This window comes from Hesperophylax consimilis, chromosome 4 (assembly GCF_061612785.1).
Source record: "Hesperophylax consimilis isolate HC1 chromosome 4, BYU_Hcon_1.0, whole genome shotgun sequence".
In the NCBI taxonomy this organism is placed as follows: Eukaryota; Metazoa; Arthropoda; class Insecta; order Trichoptera; family Limnephilidae; genus Hesperophylax; species Hesperophylax consimilis.
In genome coordinates, this window is record NC_142839.1 from 26,093,789 (window position 1) to 26,112,401 (window position 18,613).

General features: G+C 34.6%; 1 protein-coding gene across 4 annotated transcripts; it reads left to right on the top strand.

Annotated features, from left to right (window-relative positions):
• The first annotated feature begins 1,545 nt into the window (after window positions 1–1,545).
• Window positions 1,546–10,976, top strand: LOC149424447 (pyroglutamyl-peptidase 1-like). Of its 4 annotated transcripts, none has more exons than XM_089631360.1 (4): window positions 1,546–1,595; window positions 5,117–5,405; window positions 5,903–6,141; window positions 7,237–10,976. In XM_089631360.1, the coding sequence occupies exons 2-4, from the start codon at window positions 5,190–5,192 to the stop codon at window positions 7,403–7,405; spliced, it is 624 nt and encodes a 207-aa protein (XP_089487486.1). In that variant the 5' UTR covers window positions 1,546–1,595; window positions 5,117–5,189; the 3' UTR covers window positions 7,406–10,976. The 4 variants fall into 4 exon arrangements, with proteins under 4 accessions (XP_089487486.1, XP_089487487.1, XP_089487489.1 ...); XM_089631361.1 differs by having other exon boundaries at window positions 1,567–1,663; XM_089631363.1 differs by lacking the exon at window positions 1,546–1,595 and adding an exon at window positions 1,681–1,699.
• The last annotated feature ends 7,637 nt before the right edge of the window (window positions 10,977–18,613 follow it).

The window sequence follows — 18,613 nt, forward strand, 5'->3', positions numbered from 1 at the left end:
GCGAGAGCACCTCGTTTACAATCCGTGTCATGATTTTGGGACCACACTTTAACCCAAAACCTAATCTTGTCAAGCAGTATGTTTTGCCTTTATACTTAATGAGTTGGTACTTCCAAAGTTTTTCCTCAATGTGCACTTGTAAATATGCTGATTGGAGATCAAGCAACTTTAGAGGTTCACGTAGCTTCCTCCACTTCCGAAGTGTCTCATCACACACTGCTACATCCTCACCAGTATGGCACTGAACACTCTCGTTGAGTTCACGATAATCCAAGACAGGACGTACTTTTCCCTTGTTCTTTTGGATCACAACCATTAAAGGAAGGATACCACCGGAGCTTCCCTTCCATGGCCTGAGCCAGCCCTCGGAGATCCACCTTTGAATCTCTGAGTTTAATATTTGACATCTTGCCGAAATAGCTTGTATTTTAACTGGCGTTCTAATTGAATGTCAACTGTCTTTCACATCGCAGAACGGTTGCGTTTGCTGCCACTGCTTTTGCAGTACTTGCATATCACCACATTTCTTTACGTTATTTAGGTGGATAAGACAGGTACTGTAAATAAGTCACCTAAAAGTATTAATTCATAATTTACAATTCACACACGAGGTTGATTATAACATCAACATGCTTCAGTAGGCAGCCAACAATGTACTTATAAAATATTTCGTTTGTCAAGCAATCTGAGATATTTTGACATTTCGAAATATAACCTCTCGAATGTGAGAATCGATTTGCGTTTTCGAGCGAATTCTGACTGTTTGAAAACGATTGTCTCGGACTGAACATTCGAATGATTTCTGACATTTCAGAGCGATTGTCTCGATTCCACTTTCGATGACATTTGAAAACGATTATTTCGGACCGTGCATTCGAATTAATTCTGACCAATCACAACGCTTGGCTGGCATCGATTATTTCTGACTAATCACAGCGACGACTTTCGATGACGTTTCAAAACGATTGTCTCGGAGTTGCATTCGAATTAATTCTGACAATGAATCGAGATATTTCGAATGGTAAAAAAGATCGAGTAAACCATCGATGATTCATCGATTCCGCCCATCGCTACGCTACATAAGCAACGCATTACGATATTACAATCCAAACATTTTCTATGGAAATAGATGCTTTAGAAACACACTGTCACACGCAACGCAAACCCACGCTTCCGTCGCTGCCAATTATAAGGGCTTATTATTGCCAATCCAATTATAACGGCTTATGATTTTTTTGGGTATTTGATGAAACAGGGGATGGATATGTCATTAAAAAATTTAAATAGGTTTTGGAATTTTTCGTACATCTTCCCCCTCACCCCGCAGCTTCGAATATTTATCGAGTGGTTCCGTTCAGGACTTATTAGGTCTATGATAGAAAGGAGGCGTTTATACGCAGCATTAAACATGGTTTTTCTTTTAAAACCATCGTGATCGTGATATAAAAAATACAAACGTAGAAACATTAAAACCATGCATCTGACAACACTGGTTTACGTTGTTCTGTTGACAGTTTGATTCAGGTATATCCAGGTATATCTATGGTTTAATGTTTGACACATTGACAGTTTGTTGTTATCAATGTATTAATATAGTGAGTGTTATATTTATGTATCAATTTATATCAGTGGTTGATTATGCTGCTGACCTACCTCTTTTAATGTTAATACAATAAATATCTTATATTTCAACTTACAAGTACTATGCACTATTACATATACACTTGCAACAGATTATAGTTTTATCAAAAAGTTGAACTTATTGATATTATCCTTAAATTTATTAAAAATTCGCAAAAAAATTTCATTGTTGTCTGTCGTTTTTGATGGGCCGTATGCAATGATGGGGTGATATAATATTTTTTTTTTTTTTTTTTTTTTTATTTGGTACATTATTTTGTTACAATTTATGTTTTCCAGTAATGTAGGCCTCACTGGGTGGTTTGCCCGTGCTGAGGCCTTCATTTTATAATATGAAAATCTTATCTACATATTACATTTAAAGAGAAGATAGTAAATTTGAAAAGAAGATAATAAATTTAAAATTAAAAATAAAAATACATAATAATACATTTAAAATTAAAAAAATAATACAATGAAAATAATCTTGTGTGTTTGTGAGTGATGTGTGTTTATGTTGGTTTTGTGTGTTACGTGTAGGTTTTATTTTTATTTTATGCTATGACATTTTGGTAATATTGTCTTTTTTGTTGTTTAATCCATTTTGTAATTTTGTGTGTGAATTTATTTTTATTTTCCTCAATTTTAATTTCAATTTTTAGACTGTTGAAAGCTTTTATAGCATGGTATTGGTAGTGTCTTTGTCCAAATGTTGAATTTACTGTTGGAGTTTTAATGTTTTCTTTGTACGCTTGTCTAACTGGTCTGTTAGTGTTATTTTGTGTATGTTGAAATTTATTTTTTTTGTTAAAAATGTAGTTTAGTAGTGTTTTAACGTATAATTGGCGTATATCTAGTACGTCACAGCTGTTGAATATTTGGTCTGTATCGGTCAGTCTATGTTTTTTTAGTATTACCTTTAAGATCGTTTTCTGTGCGGTTTCTATGTAATTGATAGCCGAGTTTGTTGCTCCTCCCCAAGCAATAATTCCATATTCTATTATTGATTGGCAGAGTGCAAAATATATTGTTTTCAATTGTTTTATTTTATATATGTTTCTTATGTTAAGGAAAATGTGGATTGTTTTGAGAAGTTTATTTGTGATATGTTTGATGTGAGGTATCCATCTAAGGTTATGGTCAATTACGATTCCTAGATACTTTATTTGTTCTGTTTTTTCTAGAGGAGGGCAATCGCAGATGTTGGTGTTTAAACATTCGTGTATTTTTATGGTGTTTGTATTGTTTTTTGGCTGTCCCGTGCTATTTATACTGTATGTTGTGAATTTTGTCTTTGATATGTTAAGTGTAAGTATGTTTGAGTCTAGCCATGTTTTCACTTGCGAGATTCCCAAATTCGCTATGTTATATACATTATTCCAATTCTTAGATTTGAAAAGTAAAACTGTGTCATCAGCATAGCTAACTATTTCACCGTCTATTTTCATGCTGCAAAGTTCATTTATGTAAATAGTAAAAAGAACGGGCCCTATTATGCTTCCTTGTGGAACTCCATATGTAATCGGCAGTGGTTTACTAGTATGGTTGTTAATTTTGACTTGTTGAGTTCTGTTACTCATATAACTTTTAAATAGTTGAAGTTCCTTGCCTTTGATACCCATGTTTTCTAATTTTTTAAAAAGTGAATTGTGGCAGATTGAGTCAAAGGCTTTAGCTAAATCTAGATATATCGCTATGCATTTGTACCCTTGATCTAAGTTGCTATGTATATAATCTACTGTACATGCTAAAGCTTCTTTTGTGCCTATTTTGTCTCTAAATCCATATTGGTTATCCGAGATTAATTTGTTTTCTTCAAGGTATTTTATAATTTGGTTTTTTAATACTCTTTCGAAAATCTTTGATAGCGAGTTTAACAGAGTGATTGGTCTATAGTTAGTTATTTCCATTTTGTCTCCGGATTTATAAATGGGGATAACTAGTCCTTTTTTAAGAGTACTAGGAAAGCAGGAGTGTGTTATACTAAGGTTGATTAAGTGTGTTATAGGTTTCAAAATTTCATTTTTTAATATCTTAATGCAATCCGTTGTTATCTCATCTAATCCAGGAGCAATTCGGTTTTTTAATGTGTTTATTATTTTGTTAATTTCCTCTTCCGAGGTTGTTTTTATTGTAAATCTGTGTTGTGTCGGTTTTTTATTGATATTTGATCTATTTGTTTGTGTTAGTGTGTTTGTGTTATGCAATTTACGGTTCGCTAAAACTTTTCCTATATTTGCAAAGAAGTTATTTACATGATTTGCTATAGTTTCTGTATTTGTATTGACATCTAATTTTTTGGAGTTAATATTTAGATTTTCAATAGTATTTTTCTGTTTGTATTTTTGTGTGTATGTGACTTCTTTTAATATTTTCCATAATTCCTTTGGGTTATTTTTTACTGTTGTTTTTTTTTGTTTTTGCACTATTTTAAACTGAAAAACAATGGTGTTGACAAATTAGATATCGGAAGACCGTTAGGTTTGTTGAGTAAAGTTTTTGAATTTTTATTATTGTTTATTTGAAATTCACTCTTTTATGTATTAAACTTTGATTATTCACTATTAAAGTTTTTTTTTTATACGTTAAATGACTTCAATTTAAACTAAAGATCGGGAGATATTTTGACAGGTGTTAACTGCACTAAGTAGGTAGATTAATTATAATATTATTATTATATTAGATTCGGTTTAAAGTGATATTTTTTCCGCATAACATATCACTTGATTAATGTCTAATTAACACTATATTCATGTGATATTATATTCGCTGGTTTCACTTTTATTTTTAAGGTATAGTCGTTGACTTACAGTTGACCGCTCAACTTTTAGGTTAAGTATTATTGTACCAGGTTTTTATGCTGTTAAAGGGACTATTATTTGTTTTTGGAATTCACTGATTCACTCCACTGATTCTATCTTTTGTTTAATATGTTGGTTTAAATGTTATTCTTTAGATTTTACAGGATTTTTGTTGTTAAACTGTGGAGGTATTTTATTCCCTGTTGTTTGCGCAACGCAACTATACTAATACTATAATAATATTATAATCAGTATTTGCTTGGGTAAATATTTACCTAACCGTCGCACTTTTAGGCACAGATAATGGAAATAACTCTCAAAAATTGCTACAACAAACAATTATTTGTATGCACAGAATAGATTATTAGATTCTTAGTTTAGGGCATGTTTAGGCGTTATATTCTTTATTCTATTGTTTGGGCCAAAAATCCAAAATGACGACAAAGGGATAGTTTTGTAACGGAAATTTTGAACATTGAATAAAAATGGAATTATGCATATTTTACCATCTTTCCCGACGTAAATAGTTGTTTCTTATAGTAATTATGTTGAAACGAAGTGTAATTTCCATAATATGTGAGTATTAAAAGTGCGGCGGTTAGGTAAATATTTACCTTTGCTTGAGTCAAATGTAATCAAACAAGGATAAACATATTTTGAAGGTTTTAAAAACGGTGTGTAACATTTATTTTCAGCTCTTTGGATAGGCTCTGTGCAATTTGACTATGATTCTTTTGTAAAAGTTCTTTAATAGTATAATCATAAAACATGAACCCAATATCTGTAAAACCCGTTGTTCTTGTGAGTGGTTTTGGTCCATTTGGTGAGCACAAGATAAATGCCAGCTGGTCCGGTGTTCAAGAACTTTTAAAACATGATTTGGAAAACAAACTAAACATTAAGATAGTGGCAGTTGAGATTCCCGTTGTTTATGATGCAGTCGATAAACTGGTCCCAAATTTGTGGAAAACACACGAACCTAAGGTATTTGTTTATTATTAAATTGTCACTTTTACGAGTATTAGATAATATATTATTTATTAATCTCTTGTTGCCAAAATATTGGTAGAATTAATGACATTACAATGCATCTAGACTTGCTTTGGTCTCACAAAATTACAATAAAATGTGGCAAGTAAGAAACACTCTTATGTTTTCAATAAATTCTAATTCAAACTGTGTTCATGTATGACAAAGACAGACATTAAAAAATTATGCATGTATGGTCGGTAAACGATAGGACCGGGTGGCGTTTTCGTGTTCATAAGTTGTTTTGAATACTACCTCAAGACCGACTACAGTACAGGCCTGGGACCTTAACCGGTTTTGAGGTGGCAAGTGATTAAGTCAGTGCTGTGCCATAATAGAGCAATGACTTAAGTGGGAATTTTTGCACATAATAGCCGCCCGAGTGTACTCAGGCGTGGTTCTTAGCGGTTAATGAAACTGTTCCTATCATTTCAAAATAATCATTTTTTCAGCTAGTTATTCATGTTGGTGTATCGGCCAAAACTCGGGTATTGAAATTAGAAGCTTGCGCTCATGGACATGATTACAGGAGTCCCGATTGTGATGGAATTTGTCCACCAAATGCCACAAGTTTTTGCTGTGAAAAAGTCGAAGATAAAATACAATGCGGGCTAAACATCCCAAATATTGTTGAGGAATACAACAAACTTGGACACTTCATTCAGGCTACTGAGTCAGCTAATGCTGGGAGGTAATTTTTTTCTTTCTTAGTTTATCTCAGTTTTGCTAATGATTTTAATAAATCCAGTAGTTTTACATCGTAAATTTATAAACTGAAAAAAACAAATTCAGAATTAAATGTTGAATTTATCTTTTTTATGCGCTACCATGACCATTATCGGGATGTTATTGCAGTTCTCTCTTGTTAAAGTATACAGATATTGGTCTGAGCCCCTGTTTTACGATAACAAATCTGGATCCTAGTCATGGTAAAGCATGCAAAACGATAAAGCCGTGTCACATCTAAAGAGCCAGGTTTTCCCAATCTAGTTTTCTCCTCCTTCATCTCTCCCCAATCAGTTTTACTCGGTTATTTTTATTGCGATGTAATCTCATAGTAGAAGGGTATCTTAAATCGCAACATGATATTCTGCAGAGAGAAGGAACTTCCAACCTGGTCTGGTATTCCGATTCAATGTTCTCTCTTCTTTCCGTTAATAATATTGTTTAGAAAAGGACAATATGTAGTTTTCTCTTCTTGATTTTAAAAGAATATCTCAATAAGGGCCTTCTTTTAAGTATCCGATACACATGTTGTGTACTCACGTTGAAAACAACTTATCGCACACAGTTACACATCGCTATTGAAATCGCGAGACCCGCATTACCACCAATCATTGTTGAATTCTCGAAACGTCAAACTAGAATGCTTTCATAATCTCACGTCCAAAAAGTTTCTGTAGCTGTCATTTTTATATTCTGTCATTCTTTGTTGACTGTTTTGTTCGAAGCATTGATCTAAAGCACACACATTGTTACAAAACGTCTGGCTCAAGAGATGCCATGTTTAAAGTAACGACGACTTGAGTGGGAACAACCTTGCCCGACTGATTGCGAGAGACTGGCTTCGCCGACGTGTGCCTGTGTATGACCCTCCTCGCAGTTGTATGGCGTTAGTCGCTAAGATACTTGATACGCCAATAAAGGGCCTTTTAATGCCTTTCCCCCTCACACCATTCATCAAGATTGGAGGTTCCCCAGTCTCCCACTCTCTGTCTCCATACAGTTAGGACGGGTTGTTTCAGAGAATTTGTTTGTAATTCATATTTTTATTTTTATTTTGAAGGTATTTATGCGAGTATACATACTACACTTCCTTGCGTATTGATCCTTCAAGGACGCTGTTTGTTCACGTACCAAACATCACTGAGGCAATGACTGCTCATCACATTGCTCTTGGATTGGGAAGCATCATCGAGATATGTCTGCAGCAGCTGAGTGTATGCGATTGTTAACAATGAAATGAAACCTAAAAAATAACTGTTATGTTTTCAAGATTTTACTGTAGTGTTATTATAACGAATTCTGTGATTCATAAGTCTAAACGCTGGTTCGGACTAGGCTAATATTTTAGTTGAGTAGCGAGTAATAAGTAGTTGAACGTGTCCGAACTACATAAATTTAATCGAGTAGTTTAGTCAGTGGTTTAGTCGAGTCAGCCCATTAGTTCAGGTAAGTAGCGCCCCCTACCGCGTTTCATTGCTCACTATTAAACAAGTCCGAACCGGTTGTTTAAGTAGAGTTTGTAACGCTATATTCATAACATGAGTGCCTACGGAACGTTAAGTCCGCGCTGTATAAGCACAAACAAATTAATCCATTTGCACATGCGGGAATCGCACTTCTTAAATGAGTATCCTGTCGTTTTTTTGTGACTTCATTTTCATTTACGTAAAATTCATTCCCATTCTCAAAGTTGCAAAGGTATACTTTGCGATATCCTAATGCTATTTCCTTGAAAAGAGAATTTGTGTCTCCTACTTTATCTCTTCCATCAATCCATTTTCGTGTCCATAGTTCCTTTACTTTCATCTCACTAATTTCTTCTTCCACCTCTTCTAAAATATCCGATCAATCTAAAATAAACAATCAGCTTAATTAAACCTATTTATTTTTTTGCATTGTAGCTCGTTCATCTTCCAATACGCAACTCACTAATATACTATACTTGACCGTAATGTGAGCACTTTTTGGTCAGTTGATAGGCAAGTTACTCGCCACTCGACTAAATTACTCGCTTAGTCTGAACCAGCCTTTACAGCTAAACAATGTGCCATTTTATACATCCAAGAGTAGGTAACAATTTTATATTACACTAAATTATAATATGAAATGAAATTGGGAACATAAATCCAAAAACCATTATACAGGGTGTCCGGGGGTAAAGTGCGCTAACTTCGGAAGATGCTTCTATATGATGGTAGAAGTAAAAAAGAAAAATAACTTTTGTCGAAATTCCAACTTTTTTTTCCCACAAAAAAATATTTTTCCATAGAAGAATATTTATTTTCCCATACAAACAATTCAAATTTTTTACCTGAAAACTACCTTAAAACGTTGGAATTTCGAAAAAAGTTATTTATATTTTTTACTTTTACTATCATGTAGAATCACCCCTCAAAGTTAGCGCACTTTACCCCCGAACATTCTGTATGTATTACCCTGCCTATTGTAACTGATGCCAGTTGATTAACCCATTGGCCTCAAACGACGCCGTCCCGGCGGGTCTGGTGTCGTCGGCTTAAAAACGAAAAAGGGATACATTATTGACATCTGTGTTTAAAATTTTAAATGCCAATCGCTCTGTAGATAATTAAGCATTCATTTCGTAGTAATTGGCAGGACTCCGTTGGTACAGTTTTTTCCTGATATATACAATTGAAATTTTGTTATATTTCAACGTCATTGAATTTTTTTTAAAATAGCGTGTGGTTCGGGAATTGACAAGCTTGTTCGTAAAATGCGTGGTGGGCGGCTAACATCAGCTCAAATTGAAATAAAATATATTATGGTCATAAGTATGATTAATGTAAAACTTTTCTTAATCCAATTATAAAAAAAAGAAAAAAAAATGGTTTTTATAAAAAAAATATTTTTATATCCTCGTTTAATCATATTATTATTATTTTTTTAAAAACTGCATATATTTTTTGCATACCTTAATTCAATGAACGAGTAAATTAAAAAAAAAATGTTTCGTTTGCATGTTTAGTTTAAAAGTTATGTAAGATTTAGTACACAACTGCAGATTTAAAACTTCGGTACAAAACAATTCGGAGGCCAATGGGTTAAAGTGTCCCCCTCTGTAAGAATCATGTTGCTCTCTTTGATTTATATTACAGTTACAGAATCCCTGAGATTTTTTTGTAAATACATAATATCTTTTTATAATAATATATTAATAGCACAGTTTTGCGATATTTCTCCTCAAGTGCGCTCTACTCCCGGTTGACGATACTGCAATTTATGGCAATGCACGGCTGGCCGTGAATTTTTTAGCAAAAAATTAGATCACTGTAAGGTCACTGTATAGATAGATCACTGTAAGGTCACTGTATAGATAGATCACTGTAAGGTCACTGTATAGATAGATCTCTGTAATGTCAGTAATATTAAAGGGTTTCTCGATCATCCAAGTAGATGTCTCTTATGTTGTTACATATTTTAAATTATTCTAAATACATGATATAACCAAGCAACAAAGGCATAATGAAGGGCGAGTAAACGCACTAATCTTGTATGACCGGCCTGCCGTACACAGCAACGAAGAGTGCGTGAACGCGTTTATGGCACAGAACTGGTTAAGGGGAATAAATTTTTTATTTGGATTCTATTTTACCCAAATTTTCGTGTCCATTAGTGGTTCAAAGTTGCCAGTGAGTCAAACGGCGCTTGGTGTGAATAAAATTTAAGTACCCCCTGTTAAAACCAGTAGACGCCTGGTAAAATGTGGAAATGCATCATTCCTTTCCAGACAATACTAAAAAGGTTAAAACAAAACCGCTTAGGGACCGAGAAGGATAATATCATCTGCGTGATATATTTTTTTTAAAGTTTCTTTATTCATTGAATTGTTTGTTACATGCATTGAGGATTTTTCGACCACCATGCTATGCACATGCCCGTGTTATGGATCGCTTGTTTCTGAATAACCAATCACAGAACAGAGATATGACATGATCTCTGGCCTACGTGCCGAACATGGACTCACGGGATTGCTCAGAGGGATGGAGCGGATTTGCGCCCGGTCGATGGCCAGTTAGATTTCGGAAGCCGGTTTGAACGGTTGCAGTATGAGAGCACGCCTTGTATCCCAAGTGCTAGATTCTGAAAGCAACGAAAAAGAACAGGATGCTCGCCTACGTGCAGGAGTGGTCATTCCTCACTAACCAGTCCACTGGACAGTTGAATTTCACGTGACCTGATGGCAGATGAGAGGCGTATGAACAGCCCAGCCTTTATCACACCATTCGGAAGAGTAATTGTGGAAACTACTCCATGCCGGCAACAGTCTTCATTACCAGCCGCACGTGTAGTTACGAAAACTGCTCTACGCCGCCAACAGCCCAGTCCACCCGCGTGCTAGGTGGTCGCTGACCAGCTCGCGCCACCTGGTCACGCCAACAGTTCTCCGTCACTATTTCAGATTATTAAAATTACGAGTCAATATAGTTTTCAGTTTAGGCAGGAACGGCAGACGTTCCAGGGTATGTGAAACCCTCCCCTACGATTGAATTCTTTTCCCCTTATCTCTTGATAATTTTTAATAACTCTAAGGACGGGTTGTTTCGGGGAATTTGAACAATTCATCAAATTTCAAAGTTCATTTTCAAGTTCTGTGAATGATTTTTTCAAGTTTTGTTTTTATTTCAGTTTTGTCAAGCAACTAGCCTACAATGATATAATAACAGAACTTGAATAGGACTTTCACAGAACCCGAAAATGAACGTTGAAATTTGATGAATTGTTCAAATTCTCCGAAACAACCCGTCCTAATATTTTGTTGTTCTGAATAAACTTGCTGTATTCACCGAAATTATGTGTGTTTTCTTATAAACTGACTTACCTGATAATGTACCCACACCCTCAGTGAGAATCATGCTTACCAGTATTCTCTTTTTCCAAGAAGCCTTTAATGCAAATACTTTGCATATAAAGAATATCTTTAAGCCAAGATACGCGATCACTATAATCACAGCCAAGATGTATGATCACTATAATCAATAATACATTGCACATAAATATTATGTTTTAGCCAAGATACGTGATCAATATAATCAATAATATTTGGATGATTTGTGTTTGTGTAGCACCATTTTGTGAAAATAATCACAAGAGCGATGTGCAGATTTTACGTATTATCAGCGCCTTGGCAATTCGATGCCTGGAGCTGACTGCTCCAATTGCGCCCGCATTGGGCAGGCCCTGATCATGCCTATACAAGGGTAAAGGGTCACTTATGAAATATGGAAATTACAGGCCTGCTATGTTCAGTTAGCAAGCTGTATGGTAGAATATTGAAACAAAAGATAAAATACTAAAATATGATGCTTTCATGATTGGAAAGGGGGTGCATGAGATTTTCTCACAGAAGTTTACGGCAAAAAACCAGAAACTTTTCTGTGGCTTTGTAGATCAACAAAATGCCTATTACCAAGTTGACAGAAAAAAGCTATGGAAGGTGTTTTCCAAGTATGGATTGAATAATCTTAAACAGGCAATCACATCTGTATAATGGAAGCTTTGCTTGTGTTAGGGTGAACGGAAGTTATATGGTTTGATATCACAAAAGGTGTTAAGCGAGGTGGTTACTCAATCTAAACATTGATATGTAATTGTATGCAAGAATTGAAACGGGATTGAGTAATCTGAAAGTATATTGCCTGTTTCATACTGATGATGCGGTGCTGATTTCCAACCGTATAGAAGATCTACAGTCTCTCATATCCAGAGATGTGCAAAATGGGTACCCAAAACCATTTGAAATGCAAAATGGAAATGGGTCCAAACTTTTCCATTTGAAAATGCAAAATGCAAAATGGTTTTTAGAAAAGCATTTTCAAAATGCGTTGAAAATGCAAAATGGTTTCTCAGGTTAAGCAATTAAAATAATTATAGAATTTTTAAACCATTTTGTCATTTAATAATGGACATCAACGTAGAACAAAAATATTGATAACACATGATGGTAAATCCAAAAACACCATGACTACAGATTATGAAACCACAAAAAATATGCGCGGTACTAATATTGCCAACGTAAAAACATAGAAACTGCTATCTAACATTTAATATTATAGCGTCATGGCCCCATGTTCAGTATTTGAATCAGTATTTTTTGTAATGGTATCACTCAATTGCCAGGGCTCCTACCAGGGAGCAACTTGACAAATGGAAATTATCTCTCATAGCGAGGTTGAGGATCGACTGATATTTGGGGCTTATGAAAAAAAGTTGAGTGGAGATAGTAGGAAGAATGTTGCAAAAAAGCATTTAAAATGGAAAATGCATTGAGAAAAGCATTTAAAATGGAAAATACCCATTTTGCATTTCCATTTGAAATGGATTTATTTGAAATAAAGCACATCTCTGCTCATATCTAGGATGAACTTAGTATGTATGATGAATGAGTTAATGATGAATGTAAGTAAGTCCAAAGTTATGGTGATTGAAAGAGAGAGTTTGAAAACAGTATGCAATATAGTTGTGAATGATGAATACTTGGAGCAGATGGATGGGTTTGCATATTCAGGAAGTGTATTTACAAGAAATGGAAAGGCTGATAGAGAAATTGAAAGAAGGGTAAATGCAGGAAACTCCATTAATGGAGGACGGGAACCTACCCTGATTATGTCCAGTGAGGCATTGAATTGGCAGAGGAGGGATGAAAGTAGACTAAATGTTGTAGAAATGAGAAATATAAAAAAGGCACCCTGAGGCTGTATGCGTGGTAAATCAATGAATAATAGCGTGAAAAATGTGAAGATTTGCAAAGAATGCAAGGCTGATGTAAGCGTAATGAGTAAGATTAAGAAAGGGGCGCTTAGATGGTTTGGAAATGTCGAGCGAATGAAAGATGAAAGGAGTGTATAGAGAATATGTGAATGGTAGAAGAAGTCAGGGATTCCCGAGGAAGACATGGTAAGATCAAGTTAACCAAATATTTGAGTCAGGCCGTGTCAAGAGTCAGAATAACAGAAGGGTATGCTTGAGACGATGTATGAATGTCAATGAAGCAAGGAATGTGTGCGAAGACCTAGTTGTTTGGTGACTCATCCTTCACCTATCCCTGTGGTTAAACGGCATGATGATTAGTTAGTTAGTCAGTATTATTTTGACTTGGCGTGTCTATTTGTAAAAAATAAAAGGTAATTAACATAGCGGGAGCAATGGCAATAATATGTAAAGATGTAAAATGAAAGGACATTAAAAATAATTGCATTACACACCACATTGAATGTTATTTAACGTTTACATTACAAATGAAATGGAAATTATACAATAATATATTTAAAATTTGCAGGGAGACTGGTGTTGTGTTGTATGCAACAAGTTTAAATAATAACAATAAATAAACATAAAATGTAGGTATTGTTTATTCTTTAGCCTTTCCTGTAATTTTTAATTAGCACACTTTGTACAACACAGAAGTACCTACAAATGTTAAGTCAGAAATTAAAATTATAGCAAATATTTAAAAAAATGGCAATACTTGGATTAGTATTTTGATTTCCCTCCCAAGGTTGAATGTCAAATAACTTGGAACATTCCATTTTTAAATCACCCTTCTCATTCTTCTTTTTTTGCAATTTATTTTCTGAATTTTACCAATGGCTGTTAATCATTCAGGCATTTGTGTATTCAAATAAACGGTTTTGCTTTATAAAATAATGGATGCAGCTGCAAGAGCTGACTTCACCAATTTCAATTTCAACGAAAATGATGTGTTGATAACAAATGATATTCTAAAAGAACAAAAGGTAGTGTAAAAAGAACTACTTTTGAACAATTGCATTTCACTGTTTTAACTGGAATTATATTTTTAATTTATCTATGTACAAACTGGAATTGTTTGAAGTAAAATTTATTAAATCACATTTGTTTTAAAACAATTGCAGTTGAGTTAACTAAAATGACAACTTTACATATTGTGTTCATAACACACTCTAAAAATACGTATTTCGTTCAAGTGACTCTTTAAAACATCTCTTAATTTTAACATTTAACTACATAAGTGCTGTCCACAATTCAAAGGATATTGTACACTGATTGTACACAAGAAATTGCTTTTTTATTTCCTAAATAGAAGAATTGATAATATTGTTTCATGAGTTGGGAGATATTGTACTTGAATGTACATAAATAGTATTGTGATGAAAACGAAACTCTAAAGTACTTTGTCATTATTATTATCAATGTGATAAATTCGAAAATGTAGTTAATAAATTTTCTTTTAGAATTTTGATTTTCCTCTGACACCCAATGCCAAAGTTGACAAATCTGATCCACGTTCCAATCAACATTTTGTAAAGTTTGTCGAGCACCGCGGTATTACTGTTAAGCTGTGGGAATGCAGCATCTGTAAGTATTTACGATTTAATGTTTAAATATCTACTTCATTCTGTAAATTAAAGTACATATTTCACATATTATGTAGTGGATTGATTCTCAAACCTTGTGGTGAGCCGATGCTAGGCATCATGCTTCCTACAGAAGTTCTTATGTACCTTATGTCTGTCCATCTTCCATAAATATTTGTAGCTGGTGAGGCACTTGTGAAAGAGTCGTGCATGAGATCATATTGGAGAGTTGAAGAGTAATTTTGTACTATTATGTAATATTGATTTTTTTGTATTTTTATTGTTTTATTTTCATTTTAATTAAGTCAAGCATCGCTTGAATAAAATTTATTGCATTTGATTTTTTTTTTCGGTTGTAGGACAAGATCTAAAAAATATTTTTTTAAAGTTGTCAGAGTGACCTTACTGTTAGGAACAAAACATTTTTGCTATGCGAAACATGAGCTGACAAGCCTCATTATTATTATGCTTGTCAGCTGTTCTTCAATTTGTTCAAAAACCTGAAACGGTTCATAAATGGCGACAAATCAAATGTCAAAAAAACGAAATGGCATTGATTGGTGCTTTGATGATAATGTTGAATATCAGTTAAACAAACTGGTATTACACTATGTACCTAGATCTACCAATAAGAGCTCTGTTGTAAGTAACTCTAAATAAAAAATAAAAAAATAAAAAATAAAAATAAATAAAAATAAAAATCTCTATTTATCTTGCATGCGTTATTCAATAGAACGAAGGAGAGATCACCAGGGAGGTAGGTATCAGCGGTATGCATAGTTGAGATATTGGATAACCGGATACAATACAACAGTGACAAAACACAACATGATAAGAGAATAGGCTAGGCTTGTAGTTTGTCTGTTCTTTTTCTTCAATATAATCTATAGGTGGGCGTGAATTCCAACACCAGTATATGCTGAGGCGCCACCTGCCGGGCCACACTGACGAGCGCAATTACCACTGCCTGGTCTGTGGGAAGTCCTTCCGCCAGCTGTCTACCCTCAGTCAGCACCGCACCATTCACTCTCCGGCCAGGCCTCACACCTGCATGGTACATATATCTATATCTATTTACTATTTTACTTTTCAGTACAGTGCACTTGTATCAATCCTTTTTTTTCTTGTGGTTACAATGTCATCCCCAATTTTCGTAGAACGTTGTGAGGTTGAAGGAAATCGTGAAGGGAAGGAGATGGAGAAAAAGCAGTCCGGGAAGTATCCGACTAATCAGATCTGGTCACTTAAAATAATTATTTATACAGCACCGTTTTTGTGAAATATCACTTCAAGGGCTCTGTGTAAATATTACTTCCTATTCGTGACTTTTGGGTGAACTAGAGTGCTAATATTAAATAATCATATATTTTCTTATTGGCCGTATGGCATTATTGTAGACGATTTTCTGGAAATCGGTGCAGCGCACTGGCGAACTGAAATTTCCTGATAATCTTCATACAAACAACCAATTTTTCAAAAAAAAAATCATTTTGGACTAAACAACATCAATAATGTTGAATTTTTCAAACTTAGCACCCTGTCGCACTCAAAAGTCACAAGCCGCCACTGCTTCCTAGGCTCAATCTTATTACATATGTACTAACTATTGATAATCTATAGCTTTTTAATTTGTTATTATTAGTTTAGTTTACAGAATTGATAGAAAGAAAAATGTGGCCTTACTGGGGCATCCCCATTCTAAGGCCACATTGTCAGGGCCAGCCGGTAGGTGCAATTGGAGTAGTCCGATCCGGGTGCCGAAGTGCCAAAGTGCCATGGAGGCGTGAATATACGTAATTCAGCGTCCTTGAGGTTTTTACTAGTGCCAGGTGCCATTTGGCTCAGGGCCGGCCTTGCACATTTTACATGGTTTAGTTAAAATGTAGTTACCGGTCAGTGAAAATCAGCACCATCTGTTGGACAAAAAGGTTTTTTTAAAACAGCATCATCTATTATACGTAAAAGCAACATGCGCTATTGTTTCTCTATCTGCACAGACACACTGAGCCACAGCAAGGCGCGGCTGGGTACACTAGTTGAAAATTAAATGAATAAACTAAAGATTATAAAATATAGATGATGAACAGAAAGGAATAGGATAAATCTCTGTTTGGTTTTAGCATGGCTTCAATATTACTTTCCTTTCTCAATAATCCATATCTTTACATATTTTTTTTAAATCTGCTAATTTGACTACAGTTTTTAGTTTAAGAGTTTTGTTATATAACTTGATGGAAAAATAATAGAAATTTCTTTGAGGAAATGTCGATTTAGTTTTGGGTTGATGTATGTTTAGTTGTTTTGAGGGTCTTGTATTCTTGCCCGAGTTTAAAAGAATAAAGTTCAACCTCTTTTTAAAAGCTTGAGTTAAAATCTCCTTTGCGTATAATTATTTCAAAGTCATAAAGTTGAGGGCATTAAAGATATCTTCTTCTGTTATTAAAGGAACTGCCTTCTGTGCTACAATAAGCTTGTAGCTTATATTACTTCCTAGATAATCTATGGCTCATATTAATCAATAATACGGAATTATAATGTCCTATGCACAGGGCCGTATTTTTTTAAGTGACACTTCACAAGAGCTCCCCTGTCTATACATCGTAAAGGCAGGGGAGCTATGTCGCAACCCGGTTGGGCAGCGTTGTGGGGCGGGTTAAGGTAGGGAGGAAGGGATATATTTGAAGAAGGAAAAACAGATGCCGGTAACTCGTTCCACACACAAGCCGTCTTATACAAAAATAAGTCGAAGAAGCGGCCCATTCTCATGAAGCCAACAACAATTGCGCGTGCGTAGGGCCGGCCCTGGCTACCCATTTAACAAATGGGCGTAATTCTGTGTAAAAATATACATATTATTTATTAATACTCTGTACAAACATATAACATACTTACCTGGCAGGTCACTTCAGATTAACACATTATATATTAGAAAATTTTAGTTGGAAAAAATTCTATCAAATTTATTATTTAATTTCATCTACTTTTAAAAATCATTGGTTCGTTAAAATAATCATCAAAATAATGATTATTTACAGACCTGCGGCAAAAACTTTAATCGCATATCTACCCTGATATCTCACCGTAAGACTCATTTGGATGAAAAGCCATTCAAATGCCACATTTGTTACAAAGGTTTCCACCAGAAGGGTAAGTTACTTCGTATCTTTATCAATACAAGCATAGTACCTACCTAAATATTAAGCACATAAAATAATTTTGATAGTATCATTGTATGTCATCTATGGTGGCGACATAGCTCCCCTGCCTTTACACTGCACAGACAAGGGGCGCTCTTGTGAGGAATCACAACAACAACAAAAAGTAACACAATTACATACAGCTAGATATGCTTAAATTTGCAGTCGGTAGATTTTGTGAATACAAATAATAATTATGTTTTTAAAAAAAGTTATTTTGTTAGTTCCCCTTTTGGCTGTCTGAAAAATTAACTTTGTCAAAATCATAATGAAAAATGGCTACATAATAATATATAAAATTCATAATTAAAACATTGCCAAAAAAAAATTATATTGAAAATAAAGTAGGAACGTAAGTAAGTCCTAATTGCTTTTGGATATACGTATTGGGTTTCAGTATTTTGTAATTTGTCATAATTATTTCCAGTGATTAAAAGCTTTCACTAAATGATTATTCACAATTATAAACCTACTAGCTGAAGTCCCCAGCGTTGCCTGGGATTTACACAGAATTTTTCGAAATCAGACAAAGACAGTGACCTTATCCTTATCCTCTTAGTTTGAAGGCCATGTGTGCAAATTTTCATCAACCTCGGAATAAAACTGTAGATTTGTATAATGATCAAATATTCGCTGCCCGCTGTCCGCGACAGACATTCTACTTTATAGATAATAATATTTTGAAATCACAATGTTTTTTTTTTCCATGAAGGAAACCTCCGTAACCACCTGTTTAGCCACACCAACGAGAGGCCATACCGTTGCAGCTTGTGCAATAAGGGATTCAATCAGCAATCCAACCTGACATGCCATCTGAAAAAGGTCAGTTCCAAACCACCTCATTCAGTCACAGTGGGGTAGCTATAGTATTCACATGGAGGGGGTC